This window comes from Periplaneta americana, chromosome 9, assembly GCF_040183065.1.
Source record: "Periplaneta americana isolate PAMFEO1 chromosome 9, P.americana_PAMFEO1_priV1, whole genome shotgun sequence".
NCBI classification, from domain to species: domain Eukaryota; kingdom Metazoa; phylum Arthropoda; class Insecta; order Blattodea; family Blattidae; genus Periplaneta; species Periplaneta americana.
This window is the reverse complement of record NC_091125.1, coordinates 126,902,180-126,925,809: the sequence shown is the minus strand read 5'-3', so window position 1 is coordinate 126,925,809 and position 23,630 is coordinate 126,902,180. Positions and strand designations below refer to the sequence as shown.

Genomic DNA, 23,630 nt, shown 5'->3' with positions numbered 1-23,630 from the left:
GAGTATGAATACAGTGATCGAAATCCAAACCACGTAGCAAGTAATATCTTTTTCTACTGATCTAAACAAATTTGTTGTTAGCAAAAATTCAAATATTTTGAGACGATAAAGTGATTTGTGTACAGTCTTAATGTTACGTACATCTTTACCATTTTCAGAGTCATACTAACCATATCATTTTTCCATTATTTGTGAAGAAACAGTCTGTTGAAGAAATTCATTATGCGTTTGTGTTATCTGTGCTGATGTTTCGTGGGAAAGATGGCTTTCTAATAGAGGCTGAACTATGAAGTCACACTAAAAATACCTTTTCCCTTCATCATTTTTATTCCAATCTTGACTTGAACATAAGTATGATTGTATGTATTGTTGATAATAATAATATGTACTTCAATAGCTATTTGCAATGAAATTATAATTGTATTTTATTTAGCAAATTAAGTGAATTTGATTTGTTACACAGAAATTACATATTTTGAGTACGTGAAAAATGAACATTTTTTTTTTTTTTAAAGATTAATGGGAAATGGCATGATCTTATTCTAAGTACTTTATTGAGTTGATATGTTATAGATTTGCCTAGTTACAGAAATATAACGCCGGGATACATTTTACAATCATGAGTATGCCCTTCATTTTTTATAATGAAATTCACATACGTCGAATAACTTTGGTGCAATTAAGTATAACACTATTATACATATATCTATTGTAATCATTTATAAACCTTTTAAAAGTTATATCATCACCAGTTTCATAAATTCGGACAATTTGAGAGGCACTGCATGTTATAATTTATTATTATAGGCACATTCATTATCAGTTTTGTTCTTGATTGCTTTCAACAATTTCGAAGAATATTTAGAGATAGGTACACAAAAAAACAGTGAAGAATGAATTGTTACGAAAACAAAATTAAAAATGATATTTTAACTAATTTCTGTAGGTAGAAAGATCGCAAGGAATTTTAAAATATGAATGCTTCACACCATATCTTCTTTTTTGTTTTCCTGATTAGCAGCATTTTCTTGTAGACTTTTTGGCTCAGTGTTTTCTTCTCCGCTGTTGTTTCCGGAAAAGGTTTCTTCCTTGCAATCCTCAAGTTTCGTTACCAAGACACCATCCGTTGGTGAGTATGAAATGGGTTCTGTACCACAGGTGCAATGAGCTCCAGATGGATTAATCCCCACTTCAATTGTTTCCGTTACGTTTGGTATACTGCAAAATTTAAAACAGTACTTAGTTTTCATATAAAATTCCTAGACCTATAACTTTATTTTATTCATATTTTAGAAACTCGTGACCACAAAAAATTATATACAGAGACGGTTAAGATCTACAGAGTGATTCAGGAGGAATAATAAATATTTCAGGGGGTGGTAGTGTGAACAGTTTTGAGCAAAAAAAAGTTAATACAAACGTGAATCCAATTTTTAATGAATGTAGAGATCAAGTTTTTGAATGTCACGCATAACAGCCTTACAAATGTTATAAAGTAACAACAAATTAAGCCACCAACGTGGCTCAGTCTGTTAAGGCGCTAGGGCGCGGGTTCGATCACCGCTTGGGCTGATTATCTGTTTAGGTTTATTCCGAGGTTTTTCCCAACCGTAAAGTGAATGCCGGTAATCTATGGCGAATCCTCGGCTTCATCTCGCCAAATACCATCTTGCTATCACCAATTTCATCAACGCTAAATAACCTAGTAGTTGATACAGCGTCGTTAAATAGCCAACTAAAAATACAACAAATTACTATGAATTATCGAATCTTTTTATAGGGCGTAGCTACTTAGTGTTTCTGAAAAACGAGCTTCTATTGTTGTTGCATGAGTTTCCCTTTGTTGCAAGGATGGTCATGTTCTTTCAGTATAACGAAGCCCTTGTACATTTTATCCGTCAGGCGACACAATATGTAAATCTCATTTCCCCGAACTATAGATTAGTGTTTACGTGCATTGGCCACCAAGGTCCCCAGACCTCACTCCTGTCGACTTTTGTCTGTGGGACTGGATGGAAGGTGAAGTGTACAAAAGCAAAGTAAATAAAATGATTTGTCGCTTGCATTATGAATAAAACTGCTATAATAATGAAAGAATGACAAGACGACCAGAGAAGAGCAACACTCACTGTTGTCAACAGAGTGAAAGAGTTATAGTTCTGATCATAGCATGTAAAATAAACAATAAATGTGATCACTAAGTCATTTATATTTCCTTTATGCCACGTGTACCTCTTGTCATGCACAACATTCAAACAGCTGTATCTCTACTCCTGTTAAAATTTGGACACATTTTTAAATGAACATTTTTGATCATAACAGTCCATCCCGCACCTCTCATAAATATTTACTATAGTATAGGAGGCAAAATCTCTCCTGTAAATTCATCACGTGCCGTGACTTTATTACCAATAGGTATGGAAGTGGAAGATAGGTTTTAGTCTTAGATGAATTATGGATCGGTAGATTCGTATAATATTAACCACCATGAAACAAATTTTTCTGCAGAAATGATAAAATCTGCTTTCCCTAATTCTCCCTAATATAATATATACAATTTAGATGCTGAATATAAACTAAATTTGTCCAGGAGTGTTAACATAAACGGTATGCAGACATCCACTTACTCGAGATAATGAATTTTTTGAAATGATTGCTACTTCTTGAAAAATTTTATTGGTATTTAACATTATTATAATTTATTCTGTATGCGTAATTTAAGAAAAAAGTGAATTGTATGTTATTTTAATAACTTACACAAAATCAACCGTTAGAAACTCTGCTCGAAGACAGGCACTACAGTATAATAGTAGCAAGCTCTGGAGTTGAGCAAGAAACCGTAGCAATTAATTGAAGTAAAATAATCTTCCAAAAATGTATGAGCAACATTTTTGTTTAATTTAGCAAAAAAACCAAAGAAAATAACAGTTGGGTCATTCCATACAAAATATTAAGAATATGCCAGCGACGTCATTATTATTTTTTTTTTGTCTTTTAATAATATAATAATTTTTATTATGAAAATAAGTTGAAGTGCCAACTATGACCGCCATATCATTAGTATTTTAATCATAGGGATGACTGACATATGAGTGGCAGTTACATGTTGTCCATCATTTAAAATATTCTAGACCTCCTATTTGAAGAGTCATCGAAACTAAACAGACGCCATTGTAAATCTGAATAACCATATTTTAATGTCTTAGAGAATAATTCGAATAATATTTAGGCAGGCTAATAAAAACACCTCATTGAAAAAAAGAAATAGTTTTATATTCGAATGCAACAAATTAAATTCCTGCGAAATTCATTCGTATTAAAGAAAACGTTATTCCTAATCCATCTCACAAGTTTTATGACTTTATCTCAAAAAACGTGTGAATAATTGAATAAATTATTAATTTTTGTTCCGACGGTTGAAAATCGCTTGCTGTGTGTGGCGGTCGCAGCGTTCGCGAGACTTCATAACGATGAGTAATCTCAAACGTCCGTCTCCCTGACCTTGATCGCGCAACATTCTGTACGACGGGAGAGCCTACCTGCTGAGCTAATTTGTTCCGGTGAGTTATTTTTGTTAAAAACTGACATGATATTTAAGTCACCATTCTGAAATGTTCACAGTGGAATCAATATAGGGTACTCTAAAGAATTAAATACCTGTTTTTGTTTTCGCCTGTAAAAATGAATTGCATTTTATGTTCTACATTTTTTAAATTATTTTACGGTGGGTAACTATTTAAAAAATTATGTTTTTTTTTTCATTTTAAGGGCATTTATAAAAAAAATCTGTTTTTTAGAATTGCATTGTAATCATTTTTCCATCTACCTTTACATAGTAAGAAAACTTAGTGATTAAAACCGTGTTCTTTCTCAAACCAATATTTTAAATTCTGATTGCTGCCGAACTATGAAAGATATAAATATAGTAATGTTTGAAATTCATATTTAGAAGATACAAAATAACCTACTGTACTACAATATTTTTAACTTTTGAGATATCATAGTTCAAAAACATACTTTTTTGCATGCAATGACCCAGTTGATACTCACTATAATAATCATGTTTACTTTCGTGGTTGTATGAAACAAAGCCTAGTGTATACTGCAGTAGAAGTAAGTTTGCAATACTAAATTATTTATTTAACAGACACTTTTTGCCGTGTATGGAGAGAATGCCATCGGAGAAATCACTTTAAGAAAATGGTTCTGTCATTTCAACACACAACATCCGGTACAAAATTTAGTGTCAATCAACAGATGATGATGTTTTGCGTCTGGTGTGATAAAGAAGTCGTCATGTACAACGAATTGCTTCCCAGAAGTGTAACCATAACTGCTGACATTTACTGCCAACAACTCCGACGCCTTGTGGCCGCAATTGAAGAGAAACGACCGGGAGGATTGCATGAAGTGCTGCTGCATCACCATAATGATCGCCCACACTCTGCTAGCATGACGAAATCAGCTGTTCAGGAGTTTGGTCGGAAGTTGATTTCACATCCCCGATATTCTCCCGATCTCGCGCTCTCAGATTTTTATCTTTTTCGTTCCCTGTCCAACACTCTTCAAGGGAAAACGAAGATGTCTTGCAGACTAGGCTGAACGACTTCTTTAGCTTCAAACCAGCAGATTTTTTCAGACAGTGAGTCGAAAAACTACCCTAGCGTTGGCAGAGAGAGTTATAGATAATGTAGGAGAATATGCGACTGATTAATTTCTACTCCTCTCAAATACAAACTCTTTTCACAGCCCAAAAACGCTAAGAAATTTTGCATCAACTATAGGTTATATGAGAACATTATGTTCTAAATAAAACCTAAATAAAATGTATCTGTTACAAACTTTCTAAAGAAATGTTGCTCTTTCAATAGACATACGTTTTGTTATAACGGTTAAATGAATCAGATTGAGAACATGCTGCATGTGTGTAGTGCAGTTTAACCTTCACGAGCTGGGAACTAACAAGTAGCTAGAAACACCAAAGCTTGACCCACGTTGGACTGAGACAGTACTTTGTACATACAGGTACTTACTCATATTCCACGAATAGCCTTGCTTTTTCCGTGAAATCGTGCTTGGCTTTGTCTGAAATTTAAGATTTGAAAATTAAATCTTATTATTTCAAAATTACACATATTTATAATGTTGATATCTGGGGAAATTACTGATCAAAAGGATAAAATAAGTTCAAAATTTTGTAAAATAAATTTAGGTATTCCATGGGATGCATAAAATACAACAGCTAGACTAGAAATGGGTATGAATGATAGTATGGGAACTATATTAGTCAGGAAAATAAAATTTTTGGTTGTTTTGGAGAAAGAGGAAAATGATATCATGAAAAAATATCTTAAGATGTCTATAAACGACGAAAATTAAGTCTAATTGGATAAAAGAGTTAGAAAAAACATAAGATTATTACTAAATTGGATATGATAAGATATTGACGGAAGTAATAAAAATTTAATTGTTAAAATCATATGGAGAGGATTAATGGTATAGCGAGAGAAGAAATGTTTAGAAATATGACACTCTAAAGCCACTAAAAGATGATAAAGGAATTAAAATCGTATGGAAACAAGGAAAATAGTTAAAAATTGGTAGCAATTTAGAACGGATGGGTGTAGCATGGTGAAGACGGGAATTTGGAGGTTAAAGTAGAAGAGTAGACATGGAAAAATATATATACACATTCTGCAATCAAAAAGAAGATGCGATACACATTTTATTAACTTGTCTGGAAAATGAGAGAACAAGGAAAATATTTATTGAAAAACCATTACTAAAACTACATGTATAAATAGCGTATAGAAAATTATATATAACAGTAAGAGGAAGAAAATTAAAGACACTTGGAAGCTGCCGCGTAGCTCAGGCAGTGGGGCGTTAGCCTGCTGATCCGGAGTTGCGCTTGAGCGTAAGTTAGATTCCAGATTGGTTGGGTTTTTCCCGAGGTTTTCCCAACCATAAGCCGAATGACAGGTAATGTATGGCGAATCCTCGGCCTCATCCCCTCATCACCAATTCCAATGACGCTAAATAACCCAGTAGGTGATACAGCGTCATTAAGTAGCGAGGTAAAAAGTTATGGGCCATAGGGTAAATTAGGGTCTGTTGGACAGTCGGGCATGTTGGACACTTTATATTTTAATGTTTACCTCGCCACTTGCGGGCACCACATTTTGCTAGAAGTCTATGACGGAAGTAGCCACTAGTGGGGCTACTTGAATCATTGACTTCTAGCAGAATGTGGTGCCCACAAGTGGCGAGGTAACACGTTAAAATATAAAGTGTCCAACATGCCCGACTATACAACAGACCCTAATTTACCCGATTCATAGACATTCTTGGCGCGGCTTCCGGTGGATGATCAGCGAACTAACGTTTTTCGTATTCATAAACCAGTGTTAGCGATATGATATGAATCCTGTACAAGTAATCAGTCGATAGCCGGGGCTAGTTCAGCACGCTCGTAGCGCGGGCTAGCAAAATGTCTATGCATATCATCCAAAGACACTAGAAAAACTCTTACATAGGCCCTAATAGTAATGAAAAAATTGAAAGTGAGAACTAAGCATATGTATGTTCATAAGGACTAATAAATAAGGAAAAGGCGTATTTGAGAAGAAATGACTAGGATAAATAAAACAGAGTACAGGGAAAGTATATTGTATGAGTATAAACATGTAGTTCACGTTGTTCTTGGAAACCAGAAATGTAACAGGACTACCGTTAACGGATGACAGGGTCTATACAAAATGTATAAAATTTGGTGGCAATAAACATACATACTTGCTTACTTACTTACATACTTATGGCTTTTAAGGAACCCGGAGGTTCATTGCCGTCCTCACATAAGCCCGCCATCGGTCCCTATCCTGAGCAAGATTACTCCTGTCCCTACCGTCATAACACACCTCCCTCAAATCAACTTTCAAATTATCCTCCCATCTACATCTAGGCCTCCCCAAAGGTCTTATTCCCTTCGGCCTCCCAACTAACACTCTATATGCATTTCTAGATTCGCCCATACGTGCTACATGCCCTGCCCATCTCAAATGTCTGGATTTAATGTTCCGAATTATGTCAGATGAATACAATGCGTGCAGTTCTGTGTTGTATAACTTTCTCCATTCTCCTGTAACTTCATTCCTCTTAGCCCCAAATATATTCCTAAGAACCTTATTCTCAAATACCTTTAATTTCTGATCCTCTCTCAAAGTGACAGTCCAAGTTTCACAACCATACAGAACAACCGGTAATAGGCCTGTAACTGCTTTATAGATTCTAACCTTCAGATTTTTTGACAGCAGACTAGATGACAAAAGTTTCTCAACCTAATAATAACACGCATAGCATACATAATTTTATACTTATTTACAAAAGGTTATAGATTTTTAGGGTCTTTGTATTTTGCTATACATGTAAATACATCTAAGGCTTCAGAACTACGTGTCACTTTCATTATCAGGAAAGCCAAAAAAAATAGACAAATTAACAGTTGGATCCGTGACAATAGCCCTAGTTGTTATCCGCACGTAAATTCCCATTTTCCTATTTTCTTCAGATTATGAAATCCATATATTATTCCGAAAGTTCAGAGGAGCGAATAGAAGTATTTCAAATGTGAATGTGGAGAAGAATGGAACGTGTAAAGTGGACAGTCAAAATAAGAAATGAAGCTGTGTTGGAAAGAGTGGGTGAAGAAAGAATGATGCTGAAACTGATCAGGAAGAGACAAAGGAATTGGTTGGGTCACTGGGTGAGAAGAAGCTGCCCACTGAAGGATGCAATGGAATGAATGTTGAATGGGGAGAAGAGTCAGAAAAAATGTCAGATGACAGAAGACATTAAGATACATGGATCATATGAGGAGACAAAGAGGAAGGCAGAAAATATGCAAGTTCGGAAAATGCTGGTTTGCGGTAAGACACCTGCCCTTGGACAGAAAATTATGAATGAATGAAAGAATATGCGATGATTGTCAAGTACGGCAGGTGGTTTGCATGTCATTCGTTAAGCCGATGCTGACAGGTAGATCATCCTACCTCAGCTCTGAAGGAGTAAGGACACATTGCTAGACGGGCACCTGATAAGACCGAAGCCCTTTCCATATAAGCATCGGAAACCCGTACTGTACTCAAGACTTCACACCAGAATTATAACTATTGCAGACAGTACATGAAATGAAGAAAGTTGGAAAATGTTAATGAAATCGAAGACGGAAATGTCAGTAATTCGAAGTAAACCTTCTCCGACATGCCACAGATTTCATCACACCTTGCGTGGCATCGGTCCCGTAACTCCTGGATACATTTCTTTTCATGTTATTTTGTTCATTGAGGACGCGGCTTTAGCCGCTCAACAACAAGAGTCATACGCGCTTAAGCAACGTTGCATAATTTGTACTGTTAAGACTCAGTCGCTGTTAGTTACGGTAAGCTAAATATTACAGACAAAATATTGTAGAGAAGAAGAAAATCAAACGTATGAACTAAGTCGCATTACAGCGCTGAAGCAATGTGTATGGCTCAGATGCTAGAGCACTGATCTTCCACCCTGAAGGGTTGGGTTCGATCCCCTGCCACGTAGTGATGGAATTTGTGGTGCAAAAGACAGACGTTGCAGAGAGTTTTCTCAGGGTAGGTAATTCCGTTTCTCTCTATCATTTTACCAACATTCTTCACCTCCCTCTCATTTCATCTATTATATACAATAGTAAAACTAAGTTGGGATGACGCCCTGGGAATATTACGGGTTTCCGAAGCTGATATAGGATCCCTGAGGACTTATTTGGCTACCTGTGTGCGAAATGAACCTAGTTCTATCAGGGGCTGAGGAAGGATGGTCCACCTGTCAACTTGGGATTCAGGAATGCCACTCAGGCCACCTGTCGAACTTGGACAGCCATCACATATAATAGGACACACGATCAAGCAAAGCGCTAACACTGTTGTTAATCGCAGGGATTAGGGGAGGAACAGTGGCCTATATTTTTACTTCCAGCTCTCTGTCCGAGGCAGGATTATTTAAGTGTTGAAGTGTCGACAATCTATGACGCTTGATAGAAAACTTAACTATAATTTCCTTTTCAAAGAAAGTCGTGAAAAATACTTTCATTTGCTCGAATAGTTCTAATTCAATAACGACCTTATAAATTAATTACAATGGAAACAATCAAATGTAATAAACAATTTAAAATGTACATTGTAAGATTTTAATCCCATGTTACTTACCAAGAAGTTCCTTCATATTAACATTTTCTTCTTTTTCCGCTTCTTCAGCCATATTTTTACCTTGCAATTATGTTTACCAATGCGAAATAACTGAAATGAAATAGTAATAGTATTGTTAATATTCTCGATTTTTTATTTATTTTTGTTATTCTTGGAAAATGAAGTAACCCGCGTGCAGTAATGGCAAAAACAAAACCGGACCGACCCTTGTAGCTGATTTCAGAACCTTATTCACTCCAGAGCACGATAGACTGGTAACTAAGACTTTCGTGGTTCGAATCCTGCCTGGGAAGAAAATATTTTTGCTCATATTCAAATTTATTCTCAACACTTTTCGATTGCTGCCAAATTCATATTCTGGGAATAATAAGTTAATTAAGTAGTAAAATATCGCTGCAATCGAAAAGTAATGGGAATAAATTTGAATAAGGAACAAAAAACAGTATCTTTCCCAGGCAGGATTCGAACCACGAAAGTCTTAGTTACCAGTATATCGTGCTCTGGAGTGAACAAGCTCTGAAATCAGCTACAGGGGTCGGTCCGGTTATTTTTGCCACTACTGTGCATATCAATAGGTTAAGATCCAAATTCCGTAAAACATATTCAGGTATTCCATGGACTCCTTCAATAGTAAAGGTCAGATATGAAATTGGGTAGGCATAGTAGCATGGGAACTATTTTAATTAGGAAAATTAAATACTTAAATTGTATTGTAAGAGAGGAAAAAATTATATTTAGCAAATTTTATTATTATTATTATTATTATTATTATTATTATTATTATTATTATTATTATTATTATTATTATTATTATTATTATCCATGGCGAGACAGCATCCTCTTCGTACAGCTAATCTGTTTTCAGTGGCTCGGTGACCAAACTCGGGCTCTACACATAATACAGGGTGCTACACATAATACAGGATGAAAAGTGAAAGAACCCTTCTTATTGAAAGGGACGATAGGGTACACTTAAGGGAATAGAAAACCTATATTACGTTTCGTGATTAAATGGACACTTAATTAAAAAATTAAGTTGGAAGTTTCAACAGTCCGGCAACTTCGCCGCTAACACAGTCGTCTTTCTTCCCGTAATAAAGTTGTTAGAGGTGAACGAACTCAGGTCTGTCTCTGTACGCGAGCCTCCCTCTCTCTGCTCGCATCGTTCATTGGCTTAAAATTAGTGGTTTGAAAATTAAATTTACACGAAAACCTTCCACGGTATGGAAATACGCCAGAGGGATGAAAGAATCTTTATTAGATTTTCTATTGATATGAACAAAAATCACGACCCCACTCGCAATAGTTACTGAGTAAGAGGGTGTTAAGCATTTGGGGGGGGGACATTTTTTCTGGGAAGCTATGAAGTTTCCACCAATAAAGGATTACACTTTTTTGTTACATACAACATGAACTATTCAAGCCGAAAATGTGCAGAGTTATTTCTACTCTGTCCAGGCACATCAAGGAACCTACTTAATTTTTTTTTTTAGTAGGTTATTTTAAGACGCTTTATCAACATCTTAGATTATTTAGCTCTGAATGAGTCCGGCTTCCAGCACTGAAATTAATCTGGATTTGCTCATATTGGGTTGAGGGAAAACCCCGGAAAAACCTCAACCAGGTAACTTTCCGCGACCGGGAATCGAACCCGGACCACCTGGTTTCACGGCCTGATGCGCTAACCGTTACGCCACAGATGTGGACACTTACTTCGTTATTACTGCAATGAATGTCTTTGATAGACCGATCTCAAGGTTATTCCACTCGTATTATATACAATGTAGGCTACTTACACGTTTCCTGTCGTAGAATCAATGAATACGTTTCTTGTTGTTACTGCACCAGATATGAAGATTCCAATTAATCCTTTGTGTACGGAGAGTACATGCAGTATGTATATAATACAATCACCGAAGAAATTATCGAAATATGTTTATAACGTCCGCTCTGTACAAAGTCTCAACAGCATCTGCATGGAAGAAGAAAATGCGTAGATGAAGGCCATGACCTTTACGAAAAAGTTTCGTTCCCTCCGTCGACAGTAGCGAGTAGTGGTGGCAGCACTGGTTGCGTACTTCAGCAGCAAAAGTAAGCTCCATATTTGTTAAACAAATCAGGGGTAAAACAGTAATTTCATTGGGAATTATTAATATAAACTAAATATTTAACTTTTTCCTACAGTTACATATATAAATTTCATAAATACGTAAAACCTAAATTGTTATAATTGAATATTAGTTCCTAGACTCCCATTCAGCTGATCCGGCCGCCATATTGAAATTGAATAGTACATCACCAGTGCAAAACCCACTCTGACACATTGTCACAATAGTAATTGAGTGTATTTTTGCTGTACATATTCGCATTTTATAATGTTGAACTGTTGCGTGTCTACTTGTAAAGAGCAAAATATATTAGGTAAGAGGTGAAGTTAAATGTAAGAATAATTTCGTGTCTTATTATTATAGTCTAGCCTAGTTTAGTTTAGTATAGTAAAGCTTAGAAATATTAGTTCCGTGCGCCGTGTGAATAATACAAGTGAAGTGAAGTGATATATTAAGAGGTAAAGTTAAATATAAGAATAATACAATTTCGTGTCTTGTTATAGTTTACGCCTAATTTAGTTTAGTATAGTAAAGTCTAAAAGTGTGTGTGCTACTTGAGAGTAATAGAACATTAGTGAAGTGAAGTGAGAATGTGCATTATGTCAGATAAGTGTGGTGCATGTCGAAGGAAAGTGTGTAAAGCTGTTAATTGTATGCAATGTACTATATGATTTCATTGGGACTGTGCAAATACTAATGCTGAAAATGTAAATAGTCAATGGAAATGTAAATATTGTAAACAATTAGATATTGTAAAGGAACAGGCGGAAACCTTCACCCATTTACGCAGACAATTAGAGCTTGCTAATGAGGAAATTGCAGCCTTGAAATCTATAAGGGCTAAATTTAGAAGTAAATCACCAGAGTTTAAGGTGGTCTCTAATCTGAAGCGTAAAGAGAAGAGTTCCAGTGTCCCTAGAACTGCCACTGCTACCTCTAATACTGAAGTGGAACTGAGCAACAGATTCTCTGTTCTGGATTCTCTAGAACCTGAATCTGATGCTCTTTCCAACTCAGTATCGGAGCCCAAGCGAAGGAGGAAGATACTTTTGTTAGGTAGCAGCCATTGGTAGAGGAATAAGTCAACGGCTCCAGGCTTCATTGGGTGAGAAATATGCTGTTACCAGCTTTTTCAAACCCAACGCTTCTCTGTCCAATGTTGTAGGGGATCTATCTGCGCTTGCTAAAGATCTTGATAAAGAAGATCATGTAATTATAGTGGGGGTGCAGGAAACAGCCTAGACAGGAACCTCAATTATACAATTGATGAAGATATACACAACATTGCACGGAAGAGTGGCCATACGAATGTGGGTTTTGTGAACCTTTTCCAGAGGCATGACAAACCGTGGGTGAATAGGAGGGTTGAGAGTGTAAATCTGCGGATTGACTTGGCTCAGTTGGAGAGGGACATGGCCCACATTAATATTATAGACACATCCTCCATTGTAAGAGAGAAATACACTAATCATGGACTGCATTTCAATTCTCGAGGCAAGGACTCACTATCGCGTCTCATTGCTGACAGTCTTTAGTGTGACCATGGCAAGTGTGACAATAAAATTCCTGTTTTAATTCGTCATAGGGCTTGTCCTTTTTAGGGTAAATAAGAAAAGTCAAAATAACAACAACAATAATAATAATAAACAGAATCAACAAATCGTAATACGATCAACATTCAGTGTATTCCATCAGAATATAAGAAGTATAAGAAATAAGACTGATGAAATATTTGCATTCTTAGATTTCGAACATTTAAATCCGAATGTGCTATGTATTACCGAACACCATATGAAACAACAGGAAAACATTCTCTCTCTCACCGGAAGGATATAAATTAGGTGCTAGCTACTGCAGGAAAACTCTTGAGGATGGAGGCGTGAGTGTATTTCTCAAATCTGACCTTAATTTCAAAAGTATTGATCTTTCACATTTTTGCAAAGACAGGGATTTAGAAATTTGTGCTGTTGAATTAGAAAATGAAACATATAATTTCATTATAATATGTCTATATAGAGCACCATCTGGAGACTACTAAAATTTTATTCATTTATTGGAAAAGATGCTAGAATACTTACAGAAACTGAAACGTGAATGCATTATTTGCAGAGACATCAATGTGGATTATCTAACAGAAAGCAATAGGAAAGATCAACTAAATTCATTGCTAGCATCTTTCAATTTAATTTACACAGTAAACTTTCCGACCAGAATACAAGGGGATTCAGCTATTGCAATAGACAACAAATTCATCGGAAAAGAACAAATAGGTATATCTCAAACAACCCCAATAATTAATGTTTTTTCGGATCATGATGCTCAACTCCTAAGTATAAATATTAACACATCATCATAAAAACCAACTTAAGTGAGATTCAGAAATATAAACAGGGAATCATTAAATAACTTTGAAATAAATCTTAAAAATGAAACATGGGAATCAGTATACAGTCAAAGTGGTATGAACAGTAAATTCAACGAGTTTCATAAAACTTTTCTAAATATTTTTGAATCCAGTTTTACTGTAAAGTATAAAAATGAAACAATATGCAACAATAGATTGATTACACAAGATATTAAAATCTCATGCAAAACGAAGAGATCATTATGCATACAGAGCAGAAATAGTAATGATACAAACTAAAAATAACACTATAAAAATTATTCAAAAATATTACACAAAGTAATTCAAAAAGCTAAAGAATTACGCTATAACACAACAATACAAAACTCTGATAATAAAATCAAAACAACTTGGAACATAATTAAAAAGGAAAGTGGACGATTAAAAAGTAAAGTAATAAACTATACTCTTATGTCTAACAATACAAAAACGTCAGACCTAAGTGAAATTGCAAATATATTTAACAAATATTTTCTTACAATAACTGATAACCTCAACATCCCCCAAGATAACGTTACTAACAGTTTAGATTCTTTAGCACAATATTATCCGACAAAATTCCCAAGTATTCAAATATTTCCAACAAACAAACAAGAAATAATTGCAATTATTAAAAATCTAAAGTCAAAAAACCTCCTCAGGGTATGATGAAATAACAAGCAAAATATTAAAAGCGAGTTCACATATTATAGCTGGGCCATTAAGTTATTTATGCTCGACCATGCCGAAATATAGTAACACCTGGTAGCAGCCCTTTAATGGACCTAATTAAAGTACACCTATTCATTAAAGTTCAGGTGTTCCACCAATCAGAAAATACCATTGTAGCAATATGAAAGCGCATGTATCGATTATTCTCGGATATGAAATCGAAAGACAACTAGCGCGAGATTAGCGTTACCATTACTATAATAATTAGCGTTAATTGTAAATAATATTCAAATAATTCAATTTGTCATCTCGTTTTTCAATGTCTAATTCAATTTTATTTTATTTTTATTTTATTTTATTTTATTTTATTTTAAATCCACCACCAACAGAAGCAAGCTTCCAATTACTGGTGGCTTACACAGATGTATACACAAAATACATAATAAGAGAGAAAAAAAAAACAACAAAACAAACAACACAAAGGAAAGAAAGAAATACATAATGATAATAGATTCTAGAATATAATATTACAGTTAATATAGTGCCAAATGCCAATGTAATAATGCAAAATTATTTAAAACTTGAGTAAAAACATTATAATACACTTCTTCATAATTTAAATATCTAAGGAAATACAATGCTTTTTAATATTGTATGAAATTTTTCAATTGTTAAACTGAAATCCAATTGAGAATCACAGTTTAAACACAGAGAGTTTTAAGTATTACACATAACAAACAATGGAGAGTTCTTGAAGAAAACAGTTCTAGGAATAGGAATAATAAAAGGTTTGCCTATGACGTAATTCTGTTCTTTTTACATTGAACTGAAGGAATTTAAGAAGATCACAGTTATTCAATATACCATTAACAGTCTTATAGAGTAAAATTTGGCTATTTATTAATCGTCGAGATTTCAAAGTTTTATAATTAAATTAAAAAAGTAACTGATTATATGAAATTTGCTTGTCATAAGACGACACGTGATGTTTTTTTAAATATAAATAACGTAAAAATCTTTTCTATGTCCTTTCTATTTGCATCTGATGGGACTGGAACTGAGGTGACCATATTACAGACGCATACTCTAGCTTACTTCTAACCATAGTTTTATAGAGAGTATCAATAGTATTTATATTTTTTCATTCTTTTGTATTTCTGATTATAAATCCTAATTTTCTATATGCATCAATTACCACGTGATTTAAGTGCATTTTAAAACATAAGTTGTGTGTAAAATAAATACCCAAATCCTTAAATGATTCTACTCTAGGTAACTTCACACCATTAATTTCATACGAATTTTAAGGAACTGCCTTATTTTTAGAATATGTCATAAAGCAACATTTATTAAGATTTAACAGAAGAAAATTATCGATACTCCATCTATATAGTCTGTCCAAATCATGCTGTAGATCAAAAACGTCTTGTTGTTCGTCAATTACTTTATACAATTTAACATCATCAGCATATAGTAAACATTTAGTGTGCAAAATCTGTTTAGGTAAGTCATTGATATAAAGTAAAAAGAACAAGGGACCAAGATTAGATCCTTGGGGTACACCTGAAGTTACTGTGAATGGTTTTGATTTTACTTGTTTGAATGAAACATACTGCTGCCTGTTTGTAAGATATGACGTTATTAACTGTAAAAATGAATAAGATAATCCAAAACTTGAAAGTTTATTAATTAAAATTTTATGGTAAATTTTTTCAAACGCTTTGAAAAAATCAAGGTATATCACGTCTAAATTTCTGCGATTATGTAATGTATTAAATGCCTTTTGTGTAAAATTAATTGGATTTGTTGTGGTAGACCTATGGGTGTAAAATCCATGCTGATTTATATCAATTGCACTATAAACATGTTGAAAAATTCGTGTACCGTATATAGAATCTGCTCAAATACCTTGGACAGGGCACAAACTATTGCAATGGGTCTATAATTTTCAATTTTACTATTATCACCAGATATAAACACAGGGCAAACCTTTGTTAATTTCCACATTTTCGGAAAAGTTTTTGTTTTTAAAATTAAATTATACAACAAACATAAAGGATACATAAGTACTTCGAAACAAGCTTTCAATACATAAGGAAGTAAATCATCTGGGCCACAAGATTTTTTAGGGTTTAATTTTTTTATAGCAGTCAAATATTCTTGTCTAGTTATAGGCTCAGTTGTTAATGGATAATTAATATAATCCGGTATTACCGTATTTTCTTTTTGAAGGTTGTGTGATATATTTACAGAGTAAACCGAACTAAAGTAATCAGCAAACGCTTCCGAAATAGAATCATTACTATCAAAAATGTGATCTTGTTTAGTCATTAACTTTGCTGTGATATTTTTGCTAGTTCTCCTATTTTTTATATAGTTCCAAAATACTTTAGACTCGTTTTTAAAATTATTATCTATCTCAATAACATAACTATGATACGCATTATTTATCATAGTTTTAACTCTCTTTCTAATTTGTTTAAATTGTTCTTTATTATACTGAGATAAATGCATCCTTCTCCTGAAATATTCTTTCAACTTGAGATTATTTATAATTTCTTTTGTAAACCAGGATGGATATTTCTTTTTAGCTGAAACTCTTTTCTTTGGAACTGTAGAATCAATTACAGAATATAGTACTGAGTAAAAGTAATCCGTAGCAACATCAATATCAGTAAACTGTGATAACAATTGCCAGTTAACATTGGAAAACAATTTATACAATTCTAGGAAGTGAGCTTTCTGGAAATTATACACATGAGTATAACTCTGTTTAACAAACGATTTTTGTCTCTTTAATGATATATTAACATTTAAGGCAGGGTGATAAGTATCAACAAATATAAGAGGAGAATCATCTTGTAATACACAGGCAATTTTATGGAAATTAGTAAGAATCAAGTCAAGCGTTTTTCCATTAGAATTTAAAATATTATTTATAGATTGTAAGTCATGCATAGAAAGAAAATGTGACAACGCTCTGTAACAAGGTCCAGCACATAAAAGATTATAATTTGTGCCTGTAATTAGAGGCAAATTGAAGTCCCCTGCGATTAATAAATGCTTATTTTGGAGATTTGTATTATTTTCAAAAACCCTATAAAATGACAAATAATTTTATAAATTTGAGCCAGGCGGAAAATACACTCCAATAATAATATATACCTGGCCATGAATAATTGTTTGAATACATAATGCTTCAATATCACCAAATGGTAAATTGACACTTTTTGAGGCTACGTCCGACGAAATCGCAATGAGGACTCCACCACCTCTTCTGTTCTGTCTATCACAACGATAAACATTATAAGTAGAATTAAACAATTCTGTGTTATATACCCCATGATGTAGCCATGTTTCAGTCAATACTATAATTTTATGTGAAATTAAAAGACTATTTAAATATAAATCAGTTGTCTTTGTGTTGAGACCTCTCACAGTTTAGTAGTAAATAGTAAAAGATCTACTATTAATGCTCATAATATGCTTACAAGAGGTTTAAAATAATTGAAAAATTGTAAAATTCTATAGATATTAAGCTAACTTAGTTACATCATCTATTGTTTTCAAAATCTGAATATTTCTATCCCCTTCTTGTCTCTTGAGTTTAATATTACCAGCATTATCAACCCATAGGTAGGCAAAAGTTTTAAGTTTCTTCAACTTTCTAGCTTCACTGTAAATGTGCCTACGCAAACGTGTGAGACTGTGATTTATATATATATATATATATATATATATATATATATATTATATTGTCATTATTAGAAAAGCCCACCTGTCTAGCTTTCAGGTTACGCTTAACTTTGCGCCTGTGAATAAATTGATCCTTATCCATTTGTCGGACGAACTTAACAATTACTGCAGCAGATGGTTGACCGGGCGACTTTCCTAATCGATGACAAGAATCTATCATTTGAGGCTGAATTTCTATGTCCATTGCACATCCAATATTCTTTACTATTTCCAACAGATTTTCATTAACCATTTCAGGAATTCCATATATTTCAATTGAATTTCGGCGTCCATATTGCTCCAAATCGTCTAACTGAGCTTTCGTTTCCTCTAGATTATTTTTAGTAGCATGTTCTCTTTTTTTAAACCATCAATGGATTCTAAGCATGTTTTAATGCTTTCAGCTTGTTGTTTGATTAGTCGTGAATTTTCATCCAACTTCTCATGGACCAGATCAAGTGATTTCCCTAACTCCTGCTCAGTTTCTTTATTAATTCTTTCCAGGGTAGAATACTTATTGGCAAACTCGGTTTCTATTCTCTTCAGAAGGTTATATATATATATATATATATATATATATATATATATATATCCAGAATGGATGGTACATTTGTATGTAGCTCAATAGGCGAACTCTCCTTCTTCTGTCCAGCGCAATATTTACATACCCAGATTTCATTTTTAGCATGAAAAATGTCAGTATCAATTTTATTTAATGGAATACATTTATTCATGGAACCAGTTTTTACATTCACTACACTGAATTTTGACACTATCATCACGTTTAGTTATAGCTTTTGAACATTCATAGCATCGACTCATTGTTGTAAACGATAGATCGAAAGATGAGATGTGGAAATGCTCCTTCACGTTAATATGACTGCTTTATATGGTGACAATTTTAATTGTTGATGTTTCGAGAAAATATTCACACATTTTATTAGCATATAGTAAATTGCACTAATTATTAATTTCACATTTCACTCACACGAGTACTCCGTTATTTCAGCAAACAAACACATTTACCAAATATTTTATAAATCTCATCAAGCAGATTAAAAACACAAATTTATCGGAGCTACTTCTCCACACAACTTCAGCCTACCATTGCTCATTTCAAGGTTATATCAAGATTAATGTTTATTTTACTCTCTAGATTATATCAACGTCAATGTCGACATTTGTTTCTCGGAAAAAATCAATACTTTCGCGTTTGCTCACATCTCACAATTTACGAGGTATTGCACAAGGTCAGTTCCGCTCCTCAGTCAGATAAGAATAACATGAATACTTATGAATAATTTCAAGTTAGAAATATGGTCGAGCATAAAAAGTCGTATGAAAATTCCCTATAATGATAATATAATTTTCATAAGAGCGTCTTAATTACCATTATAGGCAATTTTCATACGACTTTTTATGCTCGACCATATTTCTAACTTGAAATTATTCATAAGTATTCATGTTATTCTTATCTGACTGAGGAGCGGAACTGACCTTGTGCAATACCTCGTAAATTGTGAGATGTGGGCAAACGCGAAAGTATTGATTTTTTCCGAGAAACAAATGTCATTGACCTTGATTTAATCTAGAGAGTGAAATAAACATTAATCTTGATATAACCTTGAAATTGATTTAGACATTGAAAAACGAGATGACAAATTGAATTTATTTGAATATTATTTACAAGTAACGCTAATTATTATAGTAACAGAACATAACCTTCTGCGATAGTATTGGATTTCCAGCCTCCGTGACATTTCGCTAGTTGTCTTTCGATTGCATATCCAAGAATAATCGATACTTGCGCTTTCATATTGCTACAATGGTGTTTCCTGATTGGTGGAACACCTGAACTTTAATGAATAGGTGTACTTTAATGAGGTCCATTAAAGGGTTGCTACTAGGTGTATAATTATTACATTTCGGCATGGTCGAGCATAAAATTATTTATTTAACAGACACTTTGTGCCGTGTATGGAGAGAATACCATCGGAGAAATCACTTTAAGACAATGGTTCTGTCGTTTCAACACACAACACCCCGTGCAAAATTTAGTGTCCATCCACAGAAGATGATGTTTTGGGTCTGATGTGATAAAGAAGTCGTGACGTACGATTTGCTTTCCAGGAATGTAACCATAATTGCTGACAACTCCGACGCCTTGTGGCAAGACAGCATCCTCTGCACACAGCTAATCTGTTTTCAGTGGCTCGGTGACCAAACTCGGGCTCTACACATAATACAGGGTGAAAAGTGAAAGAACTCTGCTGATTGAAAGGGAAGATAGGGTGCACTTAAGCGAATAGAAAACCTATATTACTTTTCGTGATTAAATGCACACTTAATTAAAAAATTAAGTTGGAAGTTTCAGCAGTCTGACAACTTCGCCGCTAACACAGTCGTCTTTCTTCTCGTAATAAAGTTGTAAGATGTGAACGAACTCAGTTCTGTCTCTGTACGCGAGCCTCCCCCTCTCTGCTCGCATCGTTCAGTGGCTTAAAATCAGTGGTTTGAAAATTAAATTTACACGAAAACCTTCCACGCTATTGAAATACGCCAGAGGGATAAAAGATTCTTCATTAGACTTTCTATCGATATGGATAAAAATCACGACCCTACTCGCAATAGTTACTGAGTAAGAGGATGTTAAACATTTGGGGGAGGGAAACATTTTTTTCTGGGAAACTATGTACTTTCCACCAACAGAGCATTACACTTTTTTGTTACATGCATTATGAACTATTGACGCCGATAATCTGCCGAGTTATTTCACTTCTACTTTGTCTATGCACATCAAGGAATTATTTCATTTCTTTTTATATTAGTAGGTTATTTTACGACGCTTTATCAACATCTTAGGTTATTTAGCTCTGAATGAGTCCGGGTTCCAGCACCGAAAGTTACCCAGCATTTGCTCATATTAGGTTGAGGGAAAACTGCGGAAGGAACCTCAACCAGGTAACTTGCCGCGACCGGGAATCGAACCCGGCCAGACGCGCTAACCGTTACTCCATAGGTGTGGACACTTACTTCGTTCTTACTGCAATGAATGTCTCTGATAGACCGATCTCAAAATTATTCCACTCTTATTATATACAATGTAGGCTACTTACACGTTTCCTGTTGTAGAATCAATGAATACGTGTCTTCTTGTTACTGCACCAGATATGAAGATTCCAATTAATCCTCTGTGTACGGAGACTACATACAGTAGATATATAATACAATCACCGAAGATAGTATCGAAATAGGTTTATAACGTCCGCACTGTACAAAGTCTCAACAGCATCTGCATGGAAGAAGAAGACGCGTAGATGAAAGCCATATGACCCTTACGTAAATGTTTCATTCCCTCCGTCGACAGATAAGAACAGCACGCCAAACGTACTGTACATACATCGAGACCATAAATTACGAATAGATATCACAGCGTTTAGATCATACGTGAAGACTAAGAGGAAGACAGAAAATGGGATAGATTGGAGAAAGTTGGGTTTGCAGTAAAAGACCTGGCCATGGGCAGAAAACTTATATATATATATATATATATATATTTAGCTACGTAATGTACCACAGCGTTTCTCAAAATTATATTATAGTGTGCTCTGAAAACGTCTGAGCCTAAACCTTACCTTCTAACTGTAGAAAAGGCTGTCAAAACTGTTTATAAACTGTTGAAAAATACTAGCAGTAGGCTTATATTCTGTCGATTCAGCTTCGCAGCAGTATCCAAGTTGTTTTGCTACAAAAATAGCTGTTTTTTTGTTTCTTCACAAAAATAGGAAACATACTGCAACAATTCTAAGTTCAAACTAGTCAAGACTCTTGAAAGACTAGAAAACCTATGTGATCTATCTTTACAGTAGTTGAAATAGCGTCGTGAAATAATAGACTAGAAAAACAAACAGCTATTTAAATGTACAAGTCCGTAAGAAAAGGCAGTAAATCAGAAGTACACTATTTTATTACCATCGTGTGACAAAAATGTTCCAGATGTGATATTATTTTCTACAGTTCTAACCTTCGAAGCCCTTTTCTGAAACTTGAGAAACTTATGCATTTTAATCGGTATAATCTGAAGTGCCTAATGAATATAATACCCTTTCTGTTTTTCTCAGAATCGCTAAATAACTTTAAAGATGTGTAAAGGAAACTAAAATACCGCTTCCATGAAGTACATAATATATTTTATGCTCGACCATGCCGAACTGTAGTAATTATATACCTGGTAGCAGTCCTTTAATGCATGTCATTAAAGTACACCTACTCATTAAAGTACAGGTGTTCAGCCAATGACAAGTCAGCTTTGTACCGTTATAAAACCGCAAGTATCGATTATTCTCGGATATGCAATAGAAAGGGAATTAGCGAAAAGTCACGGAGGCTGGAAATCCAATACTGTCGCAGGAGGGTATGTTCTGTTACTACAATAATTAACATTAATTGTAAATAGTATTCAAATAAATTCAATTTGTCATCTCGTTTTTCAATGTCAAATTTTCAATGTTATATCAAAGTTAATATTTAGTTTAATCTGTAGGTTCTTATAGGCTATCAAGATCAATGTGGACATCTGTTCCTCGGAAAAAATCAATACTTTCGCATCTGCGCACATCTCACAATTTACGAGGTATTACTCAAGGTCAGATAGATACAAATAAAATGAATAATTTTAAGTTAGAAATATGGTCGAGCATAAAAATTCGTATGAAACTCGCCTATAATGGTAATTAAGAAGCTCGTATGAAAATTATGAAACTCGCTTGCGGCTCGTTTCATAAACATCCATACCCGCTTCTTAATTACTATCATTATAGGCTCGTTGCATAATGTACTATTACCCACTTTTGTTACGTAATCTCAGAGTTTATGACATTATGCGATAAAGTGAATCATACGTCGAAATAAGTGAAAAGTAATTTATTTATTATCCCATACATTAATTACAATTCATTTACAATTTGTCACAGTGAGTTCCGATTTCAAACAATCTATACCATTGATACTCTTTTTGAAATTTGAAATATTTTAATATACAGCGATGCAAAAATTGTAACGGAAAATGAAAATATCCGTCTCCTATTTTTTTATAGTGACTTAGTTACCGTAATGTAAATGTAATTGTGTCAGCAACCTGTTTATAAACAAAATCCTGGCGCCTCTCTCTCTCCAGAGAAACTGTTAAATTTCAAAACAAAAAAAAAAAAATGAGAATAATGATGGAAAGTGTAGTATTAGTGAAATATTCAAATTTCATTAATTGTGAAAGTAGAAAGAGCGTAAAACGTCATACAGTATGCGTGTCGTAACATCATATGTGGCAGGTGGGTTACTCAGCTTTCACAACTGTTTATAAACTTGAAAAATACTAGCAGTACATCATTTCGCATCAGCTTCACAACAGTATCCAAGCTATTTCGCTGTAAAAAGAGCTGTTCCTTGTTTCTTCATAAAAATAGGAAACTCACTGTAACAAATGTAAGTTCAGACTTT

The 23,630-nt window shown here is 34.1% G+C and overlaps 1 protein-coding gene across 2 annotated transcripts; it reads right to left on the bottom strand.

Moving 5' to 3' along the window:
• Positions 1-400: 400 nt before the first annotated feature.
• Positions 401-21,446, bottom strand: LOC138706462 (uncharacterized). 2 transcript variants are annotated; one of them, XM_069835789.1, is made up of 5 exons: positions 21,251-21,445; positions 11,033-11,208; positions 9,237-9,326; positions 5,034-5,085; positions 401-1,218 (listed from the first exon to the last, which is right to left on the bottom strand). In XM_069835789.1, exons 3-5 carry the CDS (start codon positions 9,286-9,288, stop codon positions 984-986), a joined length of 339 nt encoding a protein of 112 aa, XP_069691890.1. In that variant the 5' UTR covers positions 9,289-9,326; positions 11,033-11,208; positions 21,251-21,445; the 3' UTR covers positions 401-983. The 2 variants fall into 2 exon arrangements, with proteins under 2 accessions (XP_069691890.1, XP_069691891.1); XM_069835790.1 differs by lacking the exon at positions 11,033-11,208 and having other exon boundaries at positions 21,251-21,446.
• Positions 21,447-23,630: the final 2,184 nt, after the last annotated feature.